This window comes from Entelurus aequoreus, linkage group LG01, assembly GCF_033978785.1.
Source record: "Entelurus aequoreus isolate RoL-2023_Sb linkage group LG01, RoL_Eaeq_v1.1, whole genome shotgun sequence".
NCBI lineage: Eukaryota > Metazoa > Chordata > Actinopteri > Syngnathiformes > Syngnathidae > Entelurus > Entelurus aequoreus.
The window spans coordinates 50,262,934-50,280,171 of record NC_084731.1 but is presented as its reverse complement, the minus strand read 5'-3'; the positions used below and the strand labels follow the sequence as shown (position 1 = coordinate 50,280,171).

The 17,238-nt window shown below is 45.1% G+C and overlaps 1 protein-coding gene and 1 long non-coding RNA gene across 3 annotated transcripts in view; one reads left to right on the top strand and one right to left on the bottom strand.

Annotated features, from left to right (window-relative positions):
* tex264a (testis expressed 264, ER-phagy receptor a) overlaps positions 1–2,832 on the top strand; it is a 281,667-nt gene extending 278,835 nt beyond the window's left edge. Inside the window, exon 4 of the mRNA XM_062054346.1 lies at positions 1,550–2,832. Within this exon, the coding sequence (XP_061910330.1) occupies positions 1,550–1,908 (359 nt within the window). The 3' untranslated portion in view covers positions 1,909–2,832. The remainder of the gene's footprint in view (positions 1–1,549) is intronic.
* Positions 2,833–4,324: 1,492 nt separating this feature from the next.
* On the bottom strand, positions 4,325–9,680 carry LOC133654255 (uncharacterized). 2 transcript variants are annotated; one of them, XR_009826868.1, is made up of 9 exons: positions 9,488–9,680; positions 8,584–8,669; positions 6,429–6,588; positions 6,197–6,303; positions 6,017–6,104; positions 5,861–5,926; positions 5,700–5,771; positions 5,518–5,611; positions 4,325–5,423 (listed from the first exon to the last, which is right to left on the bottom strand). It is a non-coding gene; the product is annotated as an uncharacterized LOC133654255 (long non-coding RNA). The 2 variants fall into 2 exon arrangements; XR_009826867.1 differs by having other exon boundaries at positions 5,529–5,611.
* Between the last annotated feature and the right edge of the window lie 7,558 nt (positions 9,681–17,238).

Here is a 17,238-nt window from a genome sequence, read left to right as displayed (position 1 = left end):
CCCACAAAGTCTGCATGATTTGCATTGTTGTTGGTTGGAAAAGGATCTGACGTTCCTACCTCTACGTCGCTCATTATCTCTTAAAATGGCTCGGGAATACTATTTTGATCATATCTATTTACTTGTAAACTTTGCAAGTCTTTCGGTGTCATACAAAACCCCAAACCAGTGAAGTTGGCACGTTGTGTAATTCGTAAATTAAAACAGAATACAATGATTTGCATATCCTTTTCAACCTATATTCAATTGAATAGACTACAAAGACAAGATATTTAATGTTGGAACTGACTTTTTTAAAATAATCATTAGAATATAATGGCAGCAACATATTCAAAAACAATTTGAAATGGGTACTCGTCAGACCACAGAACACTTTTCCAATTTGCATCAGTCCATCTTAGATGAGCTCGGGCGCGGCAAAGCCAGCAGCATTTCTAGGTGTTGTTGATAAATGGCTTTCGCTTTGCATAGTAGAGTTTTAATTTGCACTTACAGATGTAGCCACCAACTGTAGTTATTGACAGTGGTTTTCTGAAGTGTTCCTGAGCCCATGTGGTGATATCTTTTACACACTGATGTCGCTTTATGATGCTATACCGCCTGAGAGATCCAATGTCACGGCTTTGCTGCTTACGTGCAGTGATTTCTCCAGATTCTCTGAACCTTTTGATGATATTACTACTAAGTGGTTAGAGTGTCCGCCCTGAGATCAGTAGGTTGTGAGTTCAAACCCCGGCCGAGTCATACCAAAGACTATAAAAATGGGACCCATTACCTCCCTGTTTGGCACTCAACATCAAGGGTTGGAATTGGGCGTTAAATCACCAAAAATTATTCCCGGGCGCGGCTACAGCTGCTGCCCACCTCCCAGGGGAAAACATGAGAATGGGTCAAATGCAGAGGACAAATTTCACCACACCTAGTGTGTGTGTGACAATCATTGGTACTTTAACTTTAACTTAACTTTATAACGGACTGTAGATGGTGAAATCCCTAAATTCCTTGCAATAGCTGGTTGAGAAATGTTGTTCTTAAACTGTTTGACAATTTGACCCTCGCCCCATCCTTGTTTGTGAATGACTGAGCATTTCATGGAAGCTGCTTTTATACCCAATCATGGCACCCACTTGTTCCCAATTAGCTTGTTCACCTTTCGGATGGTCCAAATAAGTGTTTTATGAGCATTCCTCAACTTTATCAGTCTTTTTTGCCACTTGTGCCAACTTTTTTGAAACACGTTGTAGGCATCAAATTCCAAATGAGCTAATATTTGCTAAAAATAACAAAGTTTACCAGTTTGAACATAGGTTGAAAAGGATTCGCAAATTTGTATTTTGTATATAATAATAGCTTCAATAAAGAAGCAACTTGTTTTTCCACTCTACTGTTACTTTAAAGCACACACATTTCTATGAGAAGACCGGTTTCTGTATGCAACCCCAGACAGCGCCATCTGCTAAATGTGGTGGGGCACTGCCCCTAATGCAGGGTCCTCACTGTTGTTTCAATTTGTTTCTGACTAACTTTTTGTAACATTTGGTCGCCACAGGTGCCGACTCTCACAGCGACGTGAGCTCAGGAAGCGGGAGCGTGCCCTGGGACAGCCGAGAGACCTCCTTAGCGGCGTCCACTGCTGCCTCTTTGGCCTCGTCACTGCCCCTGAGGGACGTGATGGACCCGGAGCACGGAGACGGCAAGCCCACGAGAGACGGAAGCGAGCCGGGCTCGGACGTGTCGCTGGGCAGCGGCTCGTCCTTTGAGGAGCTGGACGTGGCTCAGGAGGACGAGGAAGGGAGGGAGGAGGAGGACAAGGATGCGGAGGAGGAGGTCCCTCAGGCTGGAGACCGAGTAGATGGTGGACTTTTGGAAAAGAAGAAGGAACCTTTGGGAGACGACGGCGAGGAGTAATGATGCGACGATAAGGGATGTTAAGTAAAGAGTTGTGCTTGTCGTCGGTTATCTGTCACGTAATCTTGGCTGTGGAGCCGCCATCTTTTAATTCTCTCCACTTTTATTAATATTTACCTGAAGCCAAGTCCAAATATTAGCAACGATCTGATGACATCCAAAACAAGAGCTGCCACTAAAAAGACAATCTTTGTTTTCTTGTTCTATTCAATATAAATAGCACTATTTAGGATTATGAGTTGTGTTCCTATGTAATGTTTACACCTAAATTATTACATTAACAATGAAGTAAGTGATTTGCGGTGTACGCAAAATGAATTTTCAAATACAAATATCAAACAAGTCAGTAATACCAGAGAGAAAAAAAGTTTTTTTAATTGGGGGACATCCCAATAATGAGACCAATATGTCGCTTAGTTTTCACCAGGACCCTCTCACATGTTCAAAGATACAATATTTATTCAATCCTATCTTTTCTTAATCCTATTTTTTTTTCACTTTTCTTTGACGCACTGCCATCAGAAGAGCCTGCCTGTGTGCACGTCCATTTTGTAGTACAATAATCCTCAAACTTACACAGCCCTCGAAGGATTGCATGTAAGCGAGGTAACGTTAATACATCTATTTGAATTCAACTTCAGTGAGTCATTGGTGTGTAACATAATTGTATTTTTATGAATATTTTTTTTACCAATTTATTCACTGCCACGTAATGGTGACAGTGATTAAATTGTTTAAAAAAAACAGCTCTCGTATTGATGTCACATGAATTGGTCCTAAAGCCCCGTCCTGACACCTTGGAAGCAATGTACAGCACATTGTTGTGAGCGTCTGTTGTAAATAAAGCATTTCTAATCTTCTTTTGAAGAGTGCTTTTCAAATAATGGGGCATTAAGACACAGGAAGATGTCCTGTATTAGCGTATTCATTCACGCTTGAACCATTCAAAAGCTTTCAGCAAGAAAGTTAGCGATGGGTACTGAATTTGGTATTTTTATAGGTACTGACCAAATTCCGTCTGGACTACCGGGTAAAATCAAACAACCATATTTTGTATCCTTTATTGTACATGACATCTTGTCCAGTTGCAGACTCGGCACCGGAACAAACTCTTAGACTTAGATTTAGACAAACTTTTAATGATCCACAAGGAAAACTGTTCCACATAGTAGCTTAGTTACAAAGGTTGGAAAGGATAAGGATGGAAAGGATAATGCACACAAGGGCACAAAAAGGGGGAGAAAACAAAAGGTATAAAGTACACTAAAAATGTACCATAATAGCAATATAAAATATAACATATATGTAATATTTACATGATATATACAGTATATAATATATACTGATATATCATATTAGTATATTATATTATATTATTATATAATATATACAATATATAACAAATCCCAAATACTATGTACAATATTACAGTATATGTAACGGCTACAGCAAAAAAAGGGCAGCATAAAATAAAGAGTAAGTCCAGCAGAAAATATACATTATAAGCAAAGAGAGGTTGCTAACATAGAAGCGGTCAGGTAATAGACAAATATCATCTATTGCTGTATGGCGAGTGATTATACAGCTGGATGGAGTGCGGAATGAAGGAGTTCTTGAATCTTGGAGAGGAAACAGATGTTTTCAGAGCATACTGCCTCTAAGTAATGTTACAATTTTCTATGCCAACAAAGCAAGCATGCCTGATAGAAAGCATTCAAAACTTTTCAAAGTGTGCTCGCCAATGCTAATTGGATATGCCATAGGCATGCTACCAATTAGCATTAGTGATTTTAAATGGCGATTTCAACACCTCCAAATTTGGTCATCAAAACTACATCTTAGATATTGCTGGTGTGTAATAAACACAATACTTACAGTATAAACACTTTGTTGGACTCAACAAAAGACTGGCAGATTCAACTTGACTAGGAAACACACCGTAATCTATACACTACTGCCATCTAATGTCTTTTAATTGCAACTGCATGCAATGTCTACCATGTAATACTTGCAAATGAGGCTTACAAATGTAATACAAAAACAAGATATAACAGCTGGAAGATGCATCATGATCAGTTCACTGTTAAATGTTACATTTGAAAAATATTAGGTTTTATTATCAAACAATTAACATTTATTAACAGACACAAGTACCAAAATCTGTACTGTTGAGTCCTAGTATTGATCCACAGGTACCAGAAATTGGTAATGTATCGGTTCAAATGTGAAAGGTACACATCCCTAAACAATACATATTATCCTAAAGTAGATCGACCTCTGAATGTATTGACTAACCTACATGAAGTCATGAGTGTTGCGTCAAGAGTGCACTTATCGCACAAAGACACTGTTGTATATTTGATGGTCCTGTGATGGGTGATGAGCCAAGGAGACACCAACGAGGAATTGTGGAACAAAAAGCTTTATTTGTTTCAGCGAGCCTCCGACTTGAACTGCAGCTCCAGGAGAACGAGTATGGGCCGGATTACTGTTCTGCTGTCTCTCGGACCACTGTCCTTAAATATCTTTTACACCAAGACAGTTACTCTTTGTTGTTCTAGCTTTTGGGCCGGCCAGTCTGGCCAGTCAATCTTTCCTTGACATTATTCCTCTGATCAGTTTGAGTCGGGTGACCTCCGACCCCTATCCTCTACCCCTATCTGTCGGGGCTTCCTACCAGATGTTGCTAATGTCTTTATTATCTCTCCTAAACTCCAAATCTCCAATGCTGTTGGATCCCGATTTCCTGGGGGCAACAGCCACCACTCTCTGGAGCACTTGTGATGGACATGTGCACTTTTGACCTTAGTAGAATAATCCTCGAAAGGATTCTGTGACCAAATACCAACACATGCTAGTTAACAATGTGGTGGAAGGTCCGAATCTTAAACAGCAACAAAAGTGAATTTAGTACAAACGTTTTATTTACCCATAATCAAAATGGTACAAAGTTGGATTGAATTGTCATGCAAACAGACAACGTCCTCCGGAGACGTTGGATGAATCGAGAATCATGCGAATCATACATAGACGTGGCCATTTACTGTATGTGTTTCCCTCATGTGTCAAGGTCCCGTTGTTTTGGACCTGTTTATTCTGCAACCTCCTTGAATCCTTTAGCCATAACAAACAATCAAAACATTTTGTACAATGGTTAGGCCGACCACTCGTTCAACTATAACCCAGTAACAAGTGAACGTTATGTGAACGTTAGGAGAACATAGTGGCATTGTTCTGGGAACGTTAGTTTGTAACGTTCAAAGAACTTGAGGTTGTGGAGTTCTTGCTTGGTTAGCAGAACGTTAGCCATGAACGTTTGTCTAGAACGTTTAGGGAACTGTTTAGGAACATGCTATTTACGTCTGTTTTTGTGCTATATTGTCAGGACTAACACTCAAACAGAAAATTAAACTCTAATTCTTTCTTAGTGATAATTATAATACAATAGAAATGGAATGCAGTGGTCTTGGTCGTGCGCGTCAGTGTACTCCTGCCCCTTCTTGTTGGTTCTCTTCCTGGAAGTAAATAATTATAGATATTCACAAATACAACAAAGACAGCACTGGAATGCAGATGAATTGAATTCAATTAAAACATGTTATAATTTACTCTTTGTTTACTTGCTCAATGCTCACTGGTCTCACTGTCCCGTTTGCTTGGTTCTTTTCCCTTTCCCTTTCCCTGTTTTCTTCCTCTTCGCTTCCTGCAAGTAGTTATAATCGCAAATTCAACAAAGAACTGGGATCTTAATGAATTCAAATGAAGAATTGGCATAATTACTTCTCATTTACCTGGTCACTCATCTCACTGTCACTCTCACTGTCCGTTTTCTTGGCTTTATCCTTGTTCTTCGCCGTCGCTTCCTGCAAGTATTTATAATTGCAAATTCAACACAGAACTGGGATCTTCATGCATTGAATTAAAAAATTGGCATAATTACTTTATCATTTACCTGGTCACTCATCTCACTGTCTCTTTCCTTTGTACACTTCCCTTTGCCCTTCTTCGCCGTCGCTTCCTGCAAGTATTTATAATTGCAAATTCAACAAAGAACTGGGTTCTTAATGAATTGAATTAAAAAAATTGGCATAATTACTTTATCATTTACCTGGTCACTCATCTCACTGTCACTATCTCTGTTCTTTTGCTTGTTTCTTTTTCTTTTTTTGCCCTCCCTCTTAATTCCTCCTCTTCTCCTGCAAGTAGTTATAATTGCAAATTCAAAAGACATGCAGTGGAACTTCAATAAAATGGAATTCAAAATTGGGATATCTTATCTTCTCCGTACCTCAAACTTTGAACCTCCCTTTCGAAAAGCGGTCAGTTTCAGGACCTCTCCAAGCTCACAATCCACTTCAGCTGTGGTCGTCTGTTTGTAAACACCCCTGCATGCCTCTAGAATCAACAGCACAATTTAGAATTCCCTTTAGAATAAATACCGTAATAATAACAGCTAGATTGACCTTGTGAGCATACATGCAACATATGTTCAAAGATGCAAACCTATTATTAACACTTACTATTTATTATTCTGTAAAAGGGCAAGTCCTCAAACGCCACTTTTCCTGTCTTTCCACGGAGGCCAAGCTGCTCCAGGACTTTGTTTGTGGCAATTTTCCTCAGCATTGTCCTCACCGTGTCTGCCAAATTCTGCCCACCAAGAGCAGTACGAGCTTTCACCTATACAAATAAAAAAGCGGTTATTCATCCTCTGCTCAAAAGACCTAACCTCGATCCTGACCTCATGGTAAACTACCGACCGGTCTCCCACCTTCCGTTTATTTCCAAAATTCTCGAAAAAACTGTTGCACAGCAGCTAAATGAACACTTAGTGACTAACAATCTCTGTGAACCTTTTCAATCCGGTTTCAGGGCAAATCACTCTACGGAGACAGCCCTCGCAAAAATGACTAATGATCTATTGCTAACGATGGATTCTGATGCGTCATCTATGTTGCTGCTTCTTGATCTTAGCGCCGCTTTCGATACCGTCGATCATAATATTTTATTAGAGCGTATCAAAACACGTATTGGTATGTCAGACTTAGCCTTGTCTTGGTTTAACTCTTATCTTACTGACAGGATGCAGTGCGTCACCCATAACAATGTGACCTCGGACTATGTCAAGGTAACGTGCGGAGTTCCCCAGGGTTCGGTTCTTGGCCCTGCACTCTTTAGTATTTACATGCTGCCGCTGGGTGACATCATACGCAAGTACGGTGTTAGCTTTCACTGTTATGCTGATGACACTCAACTCTACATGCCCCTAAAGCTGACCAACACGCCGGACTGTAGTCAGCTGGAGGCGTGTCTTAATGAAATTAAACAATGGATGTCCGCTAACTTTTTGCAACTCAACGCTAAGAAAACGGAAATGCTGATTATCGGTCCTGCTAGACACCAACATCTATTTAATAATACCACCTTAACATTTGACAACCAAACAATTAAACAAGGAGACTCGGTAAAGAATCTGGGTATTATCTTCGACCCAACTCTCTCGTTTGAGTCACACATTAAGAGTGTTACTAAAACGGCCTTCTTTCATCTCCGTAATATCGCTAAAATTCGTTCCATCTTGTCCACTAGCGACGCTGAGATCATTATTCATGCGTTCGTTACGTCTCGTCTCGATTACTGTAACGTATTATTTTCGGGCCTCCCTATGTCTAGCATTAAAAGATTACAGTTGGTACAAAATGCGGCTGCAAGGCTTTTGACAAAAACAAGAAAGTTTGATCATATTACGCCTATACTGGCTCACTTGCACTGGCTTCCTGTGCACTTAAGATGCGACTTTAAGGTTTTACTACTTACGTATAAAATATTACACGGTTTAGCTCCAGCCTATCTCGCCGATTGTATTGTACCATATGTCCCGACAAGAAATCTGCGTTCAAAGAACTCCGGCTTATTAGTGATTCCCAGAGCCAAAAAAAAGTCTGCGGGCTATAGAGCGTTTTCTATTCGGGCTCCAGTACTCTGGAATGCCCTCCCGGTAACAGTTAGAGATGCTACCTCAGTAGAAGCATTTAAGTCCCATCTTAAAACTCATTTGTATAATCTAGCCTTTAAATAGACCCCCCCTTTTTTAGACCAGTTGATCTGCCGTTTCTTTTCTTCTCTCCTCTTCTCCCCTGTCCCTTGCGAGGGGGAGTTGCATAGGTCCGGTGGCCATGGATGAAGTGCTGGCTGTCCAGAGCCGGGACCCCGGGTGGACCACTAGCCTGTGCATCGGTTGGGGACATCTCTGCGCTGCTGACCCGTCTCCGCTCGGGATGGTTTCCTGTTGGCCCCGCTGTGGACTGGACTCCCGCTGATGTGTTGGATCCACTGTGGACTGGACTTTCACAATGTTATGTCAGACCCACTCGACATCCGTTGCTTTCGGTCTCCCCTAGAGGGGGGGGGGTTACCCACATATGCGGTCCTCTCCAAGGTTTCTCATAGTCATTCACCGACGTCCCACTGGGGTGAGTTTTTCCTTGCCCGTATGTGGGCTCTGTACCGAGGATGTCGTTGTGGCTTGTACAGCCCTTTGAGACACTTGTGATTTAGGGCTATATAAATAAACATTGATTGATTGATGATAAACAACAATATTGTACTTGATTAGAACATGTTTTTTGATAACTGAGCAAGATAATTTTGCAGTGGGGAATTAAAACTAATTACCAGCTGCTTTCTGAGCAGAAGATCAGTGTCGAGCCGTTCACAGAAGGCCTTAAGCTGCTCAAGAGTCTCGAAAGGTGTAAAATGGTCTGAAATTAATCATGTAGGTTGGAAATTGTTATACAAAAACGTGCTTCGTATTTCACTCTATCTACACTCTTAAAACGAATGTGTTGGAAATAACACAATTTGTGTTGTTTTTTTACACATCTCCATGTCCAGAGGGGGACAACTCAATTTTTGTTAATTTTAACACATTAACTTTGTTACTTATATTAACACAGTAAATGTGTAGGTTTTAGTAACACATGTTTGTGTTACTTACTCAAAATCAACACATTTTGTGTATATTGGCAACACGTGTTTGTTTGTGTGTGTGTGTTTGTGCATGCTATGCTATATAAAAAACAACATAATTGAAATTTAATTGGCATTTAATTCAATAATTCCTTCTATTCATTACATTTACTTTTACCATTTACAAGTCACAACATTTAGGAAATAAGTCTGTATCTGTCAGTAAGTGCAATTCAGAATCTCTCAGCTCATATACATCAAGTGGCAAAGCATCAGTTGCATCTTTCAGATTAATCACTTGAAATTAATTTGTCTTTTTAATGACATAAGTGTGAAGGTGGTCATCAAAATACTTAACAGTGAGAACTCTCAACAAAATGAACACCTCATCACGGTCAGAAAAGGGAACAATATACACTGTCTCTCCAAAGATATGTTTGTTGTCCAGATCACATTTTAAGGAAACCACACAACCAGGTCTGTAGCAATGACCAAATATAGACACACAACTGGCCACACTTATCATACTCAAAATGTTTAAATCATGTCCACAGGCTGCCATTTTTTCAATCAACAACTCATACTTTACCAAACAGGCAAGGTTACAAACCCAATACAACTTGAAAAGTTTGTCCAGACTGCAGGTGAGACCCTCTTCCTGGAGTGGAATGACTACGTAGTCATTGGCAGCCACGATGACATATTGTGTTGATGTTGTGCTGGGATGTCCAATGCTCACCAGACGAGGTTGCATCACTGGAGCAGGGTCAGTGGTTTGTAGGAGGTAATGGAAGTTTGTTCCTGGCTAAAACGCACAGTGTATGCAACACATTTTATTACATCATGCACACAGATGATCTTTACAAGTTATGAATAATTTACTTATTAAGATATCTCACTTGTTTTATACTCTTATCACAAATTAAGATATTCTTACTTGTTTAATGTCCAACATGTTGGACAAGGCTGATTTGATGCTGCATTTTGTCCATTCCTTAGATCTTCCTCCTGCCTGGACCAGCTTGCACCCACTCAATCCAAACTGGTCTTCTTCACACACACCGCCCCCTGGTCCAAGGGACCTCAACTTGAATGGCTGGCCAAGAAAAAAGGTCTCAGTATTCATTACAATATGTACAAGCAGCATCTCATGTTCGTCCTTCGTTTTCGAAGATGACCAGGTGACTTCACGTTGATTTGTGTGTGCGAAGATGGCTGATGAGGCCAATCGTTGCGCGGAATGTCTCTGGTCTTGCGGAGCTGTCGCTTCTGTTCGGCTTCATGGATGCGTTTTTCCTCGAAGTCTGCTACACCATGCCAGACTGCACAGCGCCAGTTTGAACGGTGTTGGGCATCGGCTTCCCAGGTCTCTGGGTCCAGACCACAGCCCTTGAGACTGGCCTTTAGGGTGTCCTTAAAGCGTTTTCCGCTGTCCGCCGCATGAGCGCTTTCCATGGTGCAGTTCACCGTACAGGAGCATTTTTGGTAGGCGTTCATCTGACATGCGGCAGACATGGCCAGCCCATCTCAGCTGGGAACGCTTGAGGATGGCATAGATGCTCTCCATCTCAGCCCTGTGGAGGACCTCAGTGTCTGGGATCTTGTCCTGCCACCTGATGTTGAGCAGCCTCCTGAGGGATCTCATGTGGAAGGCGTTAAGCTGTTTAGCATGCCGGCTGTATACAGTCCAGGTCTCACAGGCATACAGCAGGGCGGGTAGGACAACAGCACGGTAGACCTTAAGTTTGGTCCGTAGGCTAAGCCCTCTGCGCTCCCAGACAGAACTGTGGAGTCGGCCAAATGCAGCACTTCCATGCGCTATCCTATGCATGACCTCCTCGTCGATGTTCCCCACGTGTGACAAGGTGCTACCCAGGTAGACACATTTTTCAGCAGCTTTGAGGTCTTCACCATTTACGCTGACGAGGGGCTCAGTGTACGGGTCTCCAGGAGCAGGTTGATGCATAACCTCTGTTTTCTTTGTACTGATGGTGAGTCCAAAGTCCGAGCATGCTGTGGCAAAGTTGTTCATGCTCAGTTGCATTTCCAGCTCGTTGGAAGCATTCAGGGCACAGTCATCCACAAAGAGGAAGTCGTGAACCTTGGTGGTCTGTATTTTTGTCTTTGCCTGGAGTCTTCGCAGATTAAACAGCTTGCCATCAGTGCGGTAGCGCAGGTCTATCCCCATGTCCCCAGACCGGAAAGCATCTGTCAGCATGGCTGAGAACATCATACTGAACAGAGTGGGTGCCAGAACACAGCCTTGTTTGACTCCATTTTCCACATGGAAAGGCTCAGATGATGCGCCGTTGTCCTGGACTTGTGCCTGCATTCCATCATGGAATTCACGGACCATGTTTATGAAGATGTTAGAGCAGCCACACTTGGCCATGATCTTCCAGAGGCCCTCTCCGCTGACAGTGTCGAAGGCCTTCGTCAGATCTACAAAGGTGGAGTATAGAGTGACGTTCTGTTCTCGGCACTTCTCTTGGAGTTGGCGAGCGGCGAAGATCATGTCGACTGTACCACAACCCTGCCTGAATCCGCTTTGGCTCTCCGGTAGGAGGTCTTCGTGTTCAAGATGTTCCGTCAGGCGGTTTAGCAGAATTCTGGCCAGGATCTTTCCTGCTACAGACAGCAGAGCAATGCCGCGGTGGTTGTTGCAGTCCTGCCTGCTGCCCTTGCATTTGTATAGATGGACGATGGAGGCATCTTTGAACTCCTGTGGCAGCTTCCCTTGGTTCCACGTGGTGCAGAATAGGTCTAACAGTTTTTTGGTCAGAGGTGGTCCACCAGCTGTGTAGATTTCTGCTGGAATTGCATCAGCACCAGGTGCCCTGCCATTCGGAAGTCCTCTGATGGCTTTGATGACCTCAGCTTCCGTTGGTGGTTCGTCAAGGGAGGTGTTGACAGGGACTTGAGGGAGGCATGCAATGGCTTCATCATTAATGGCCGAGGGGCGGTTGAGAACACCGTGGAAGTGCTCAGCCCTGCGCTCAAGTATCTTCTCTCTGTCTGTGACCAGTGTGCTGCCATCAGCACTGAGGAGGGGAGGAGATCCTGATGTTGTGGGCCCGTAGATGGCCTTAAGGGTGCTGTAGAACTTATTGTTGTCATTCTGGTCTGCATAGGACTGGATCTCGTCAGATTTTCGGCAGAGCCAGTCGTCCTGCATTCGACGCAGCTCCCGCTGGATGGTTGCTTTGATGTTCCTGAGGGCAGACTGTTTTTGAGAGGATGTTGGATCACTGAGGTGGGCTTTGTGCAGACGATGTTTCTCCTGGAGAAGATCTCTGATGTGATCATCGTTCCCATCAAACCAGTCCTGTTGCCTGCGGGCTGTAGGTCCTACTGCATTGAGAGCAGCAGTGTAGACGGTGTATCTGAACGCAGCCCAGTCCTCCTTGAGGTTCCCTGAGGGTTTCAGGTCCTGCAGTTTGCTGGTGAGCTCTTCAGTCAGGGATTGCTTGACAGAGGCATTGGTGAGCCTGGAAACGTTCAAGCGCTTCGGAAGTTTGGAACCTTGAGGCCTTCTGGGAGGATGGATCTTGATGTTCAGCTTAGACACAAGGAGCCTATGGTCAGTCCAGCAACCTGCACCGCACACCGCCTTTGTAACCCTGACATCCTGTCTGTCCCTTTGCCTCACGATGACATAGTCCAATAGGTGCCAGTGTCTTGAGCGGGGATGCATCCATAAGGTCCTGTTGCGCTTTGGGAGGCTGAAAACTGAGTTGCTGATTACGAGGTCATGTGCCGCACAGGTCTCCAGCAGAAGGGTGCCATTGCTGTTACAGCTGCCCATGCCATGTTTGCAGAGAACTCCTTCCCATGACTTGTGATCAGTGCCGACCCTGGCATTGAAGTCACCGAGGATGATGAGCTTGTCTGCCCTGGGCACTGCCGCGATGGTAGTGTGGGCATAGGCACTGATGAGTGTGGCAAAATGTTTTCCTGGAAGAAGCAGGCGCAGCGTCATCAGGCGGTCACTGACGCCTTTGAGAAGTGCAGCCAGCTTACTGACCAAGTTGGATTTAATGGCAAAGCAAACTCCTGCCTCACGCCGCTCTGCTTAAGTGCGGCCTATCCAGAAGAATGTATAGCCAGCACCAGTCTCTGTACACTGTCCCTCTCCAGCTAGACGTGTCTCGCTGAGAGCAGCGATCGGGATGTCGTACCGGTCCAGCTCTCTGGCGATCAGGGCAGTTCTCCTCTCAGGTCTTGATAGGTCACCAGCCCTATCAAGAAGTGTGCGCACATTCCATGCACCAAGGGTGATCGGTGTCACCTTTTTCTTTTTTCCTTGTTTCTTACAGCTGGTAATGGGACTCCTGCCAGCTGCGGCTAGCTGGCCAGGAAGAGGTGAGGCAGGCAATTTTTGGGGCACCTTTTCTAGCCCGTTCCTCATGCCAGGAGGTAGGCAGTGCATACCTAAAGAGGGCTGCCTAGTCGCTCGGGGGGCTGCCGAAGTCCAGTGCTGCCTCAGTCATTGGACAGCGACCCTATGGCCCGAGCCGCCTGCGTGCGAGTTTGTGACTATGGCTTCCAGTGAAGTTCACACCTGCCACTTGAACACGTGCCCGACGCCGCAGGACTTGGGTGAGGGTGGGGGAGATTGCGGGGGTTGTGTGTGTGTGTGAAGTCATGACTTGCGCGGTGCATTGGATTTAAGTGAGGGTGGGTTGCGCAGCGCCGACCTCACTCTCTCGCCTGAGTCCACCTGTATCTAGTGGCAAGACAGAGTCGAGACGGCTGGAGATGGATCCAGGTGCAATGGATGGCCTGGACACATTATAGCATAACACATCCAGCCCGTAGCGTTCCACAGAGCCTGCTGGTGTCGCCATTCAGCCCCTTGAACCTCTGAGGGTTTCTTCCGCGCAGTCAGCCGAGAACCAGCGTTCTATCCCAGTGTGCTGGCTAGGCTAGGCACCACAGGAAGTGCCATACAGGCATGCAGGAGGACCAGGACTATCAGTAGGGATATTTCCTTAGCTAGAGGACCCTTGCTGAGATAAGGTGCTACCTCTCTACAGCCTGCGGTTGTAGTTTAACGTCATACCCAGGACCAAGCATACCCAGGACCAAGCAGCATCTACTAAGACACCCTCAGCAAACTCCACAAACACATGGATACTATCTCCCACGATTTCACTGTTGATAAATGCAATCATGTTCTATCCTTTTTCAATGATAAAATCAGCACAATCCATGACCATCCGGTCACCTCCTCACGCCCCCCGGACCTGAACCTGTGCCCTTTCTCTTTATTTCTAAGCACCACCACATCTGACCTGTCCTCCACAGTTTTAGGAATTAAATCTTCAACCTGCAACCTGGACTCACTCCCCACCACCATTCTAAAGAGCTGCCTCCCCATTATCTCCTCACTCATCACTAAAACAGTTAACGCTTCTGATCACGTTCCCTCTCACCAAAAACTTGCTGCAGTCGCACCTATACTCTAAAAACCTGGCCTCAGCCCTGACTCCCCCATCAACTACCGGCCCATCTACAACCTTCCTTTTCTGCCAAAAGTTCTAGAAAAAGTCAGAGCCAAGCAACTCACTGACTACCTGGACTCTAATGACCTCTTTGAACAGTTCCAGCCTGGTTTCCCCTCAAAACACAGCACTGAGACTGCCGTCATGAAAGTGACCAAAGACCTTCTGTTATCCTCTGACACCAGATCTTTCAACATCATTATCCTCCTTGACCTCAGTGCTGCCTTCGATACCATTAATCATTCCATACTAATTTCACGCCTCAAATCCATCCTTGGCATTACTGGCACTGCCCTCTCCTGGTTCCAGTCCTATCTCTCTGACAGACACCAATTCATTTCCATAAACAACTGCAGATTACCACAGCTGTGGTAATCTGAAATTCATTGCTCAATTATGTTTTGTCTGTACACCTGTTCACTCTCTCTCTCGTCCACAGTGTGGGGTGCAGCTGGCGCGAGGCAGCAGCACACACCTGAGGACAATTAAGTGGCAGCCTATTTAACCTGGCTGCTGACAACATGTGAGCGCCGGAACTTTGTCACTGCTTGCAACCGTCGCATATGTTGTTGGTCTTGCCAGAGAACTCTCTAGTTCGTCGTGTGCCATTCTTCTCACGTTTGCCTGTATTATTCCTAGCCTTGTCTAGCGTTTTTATTTTGTACTTTGTTTTTTTCTATTTACTTATTTCATGAAGTATTTTTCCTAGCCTTGTCTAGCGTTTTTATTTTGTACATTGTTTTTCTATTTACTTCTTTCATGAAGTATTTTTCCTAGCCTTGTCTAGCGCTTTTAGTTTTGTGTATGTTTTTTCTCTTAGTAGTTTTTTACATGGTGTGTTTTTTGAGTTCACCACCATCGCCTTTGTTTTGCTACTTTGTGCTTCCTGCTAAATAAAAGGAAGAACAATTGTACACACAATACGTCTCTGCATCCTTGGGATCCACCTCACCAATTCCTAACAGAAAAGTTCCGGCCATACTATGGAACCCGCAGAGACAGATTCCTGGAGAAGAGCATTGCATGGCCAGGCACAACGGTTCAACCAGCAGGGGGACCAGCTAGACCACCTGAACCAGGGTCTACAATGACTGTCGGAGCGTCAAGATGCCATGTTGGAACGAGTCAACATGCTGCTAGCCACCGTAGTACCCACCTGGAGCACCGTGCCTGACCAAGCATCAGCCCAGCCTACACAACCCGCTACTACCGGCAACATACGGCTGTCCCGACCCGAACGTTTTTCCGGAGAAAGGGAAGACGTAAGACAATTTTTGACGCAATGTGAGCTACATTTTAAGCTAAACGCATCCGCTTTCACCTCAGAGCGGGCAAAGGTAGCGTTCGTTATCTCTCACCTGTCTGGCCATGCGGGCACCTGGGCGACTGCTGAATGGAACCGTCAGACCGCCTCTAGCTCCACATATGCAAACTTTTCCAAATCCCTGAGGCAGATCTTCCAGCGACGACTCCCAGGTAGAGGGCAGCAAGGTCCCTTTTCAGGCTGCAACAAGGCTCACGACGGGTCGCGGATTACGCGATCAAGTTCCGCACCATGGCCGCCGACAGTGACTGGGGTCCCTCTGCGCTGTTGGACGCTTTCTTCCTGGGGCTCGCGGACGAGATTTGTCACATGATGATCCCGCTGTCACTTCCGACTAATTTGGACGATCTCATCGAGCTGGCGGTGCAGATCGACTTCCGCCTATTGGAGGAGAGGAGGGATCGACGTGGGAGACAAGCCCCACCTAGCAGCCAATCAGCGCCTGCAAGACCTGCCATCTGCAAGACGGAGCCACTCGTTCCCGAAGACACCTCTCCTACGTGGCAGATAGACGAGCCGATGCAACTGGGAGGTCGCCGACTCACCACCGCCGAGAGGGAGCGCCGCCTTCGCCTCCAACTCTGCCTATATTGTGGGGCCGCTGATCATCTCATCTCCTGCTGCAAGGTACTGCTGCGTCCTGCCGCACAGCCACGCATGCGCCCTCACTCGCCAGAGGACACGTCCACCAGAGGTCGCCGTTCTCCTTCGTTGGCAGCAAGCAGAATGCAGCTTAAAGGTACTCTTTCCTGGCCTAACCGACAAATAGACATTCGCGCTCTCATTGACTCCGGAGCAGATGATAACTTTTTGGATTTTGAGTTCATGAGACTTCAAAAGATTCCAGTTGTAAAACTGTATGTACCCAAAAGGGTGTATTCTCTAGACGGGCGCCTATTAGCCAGCATTACCCACCAGACCCATCCGCTCAACCTGCGCTTGTCTGGTAATCATTGTGAGACAATACCTTTTTTTATTGTGCCATCTCGGTCCGCGCCCGTCATTCTGGGGTTAACCTGGTTACATAAGCATAACCCGCACATTGATTGGCCTCGTTCGGCCATTATTAATTGGAGTGTGACCTGCCACACACATTGTCTTCGTTCTGCCGCAGGTTCTCACACACCACCACCTACCTCCCTAATAGAGGACATAGATTTGACAAACGTGCCCGCTAACTACCATGACTTAAGAGCGGTGTTTAGCAAGGATTGTGCACTATCTCTTCCCCCCCACCGACCCTACGATTGTGGCATCGATTTGCTAGCCGGAGCGGCTTTACCATCGACCCGTATGTACAAAGTGTCAAACACCGAACTCAAAGCACTAGAAGAATACAGGTATATAAACACATCAATAGCTGCGGGTCTCATTCGCCCTTCGACCTCTCCTGTAGCCGCGGGATTTTTTTGTTGTTGAAAAGAAGGACAAGTCCCTACGGCCTTGTATAGACTACCGCGCTCTTAACCAGATTACTATCAAGAATAAGTATCCACTTCCACTCCTCGATTCTGCATTTACGCCCTTACAGTC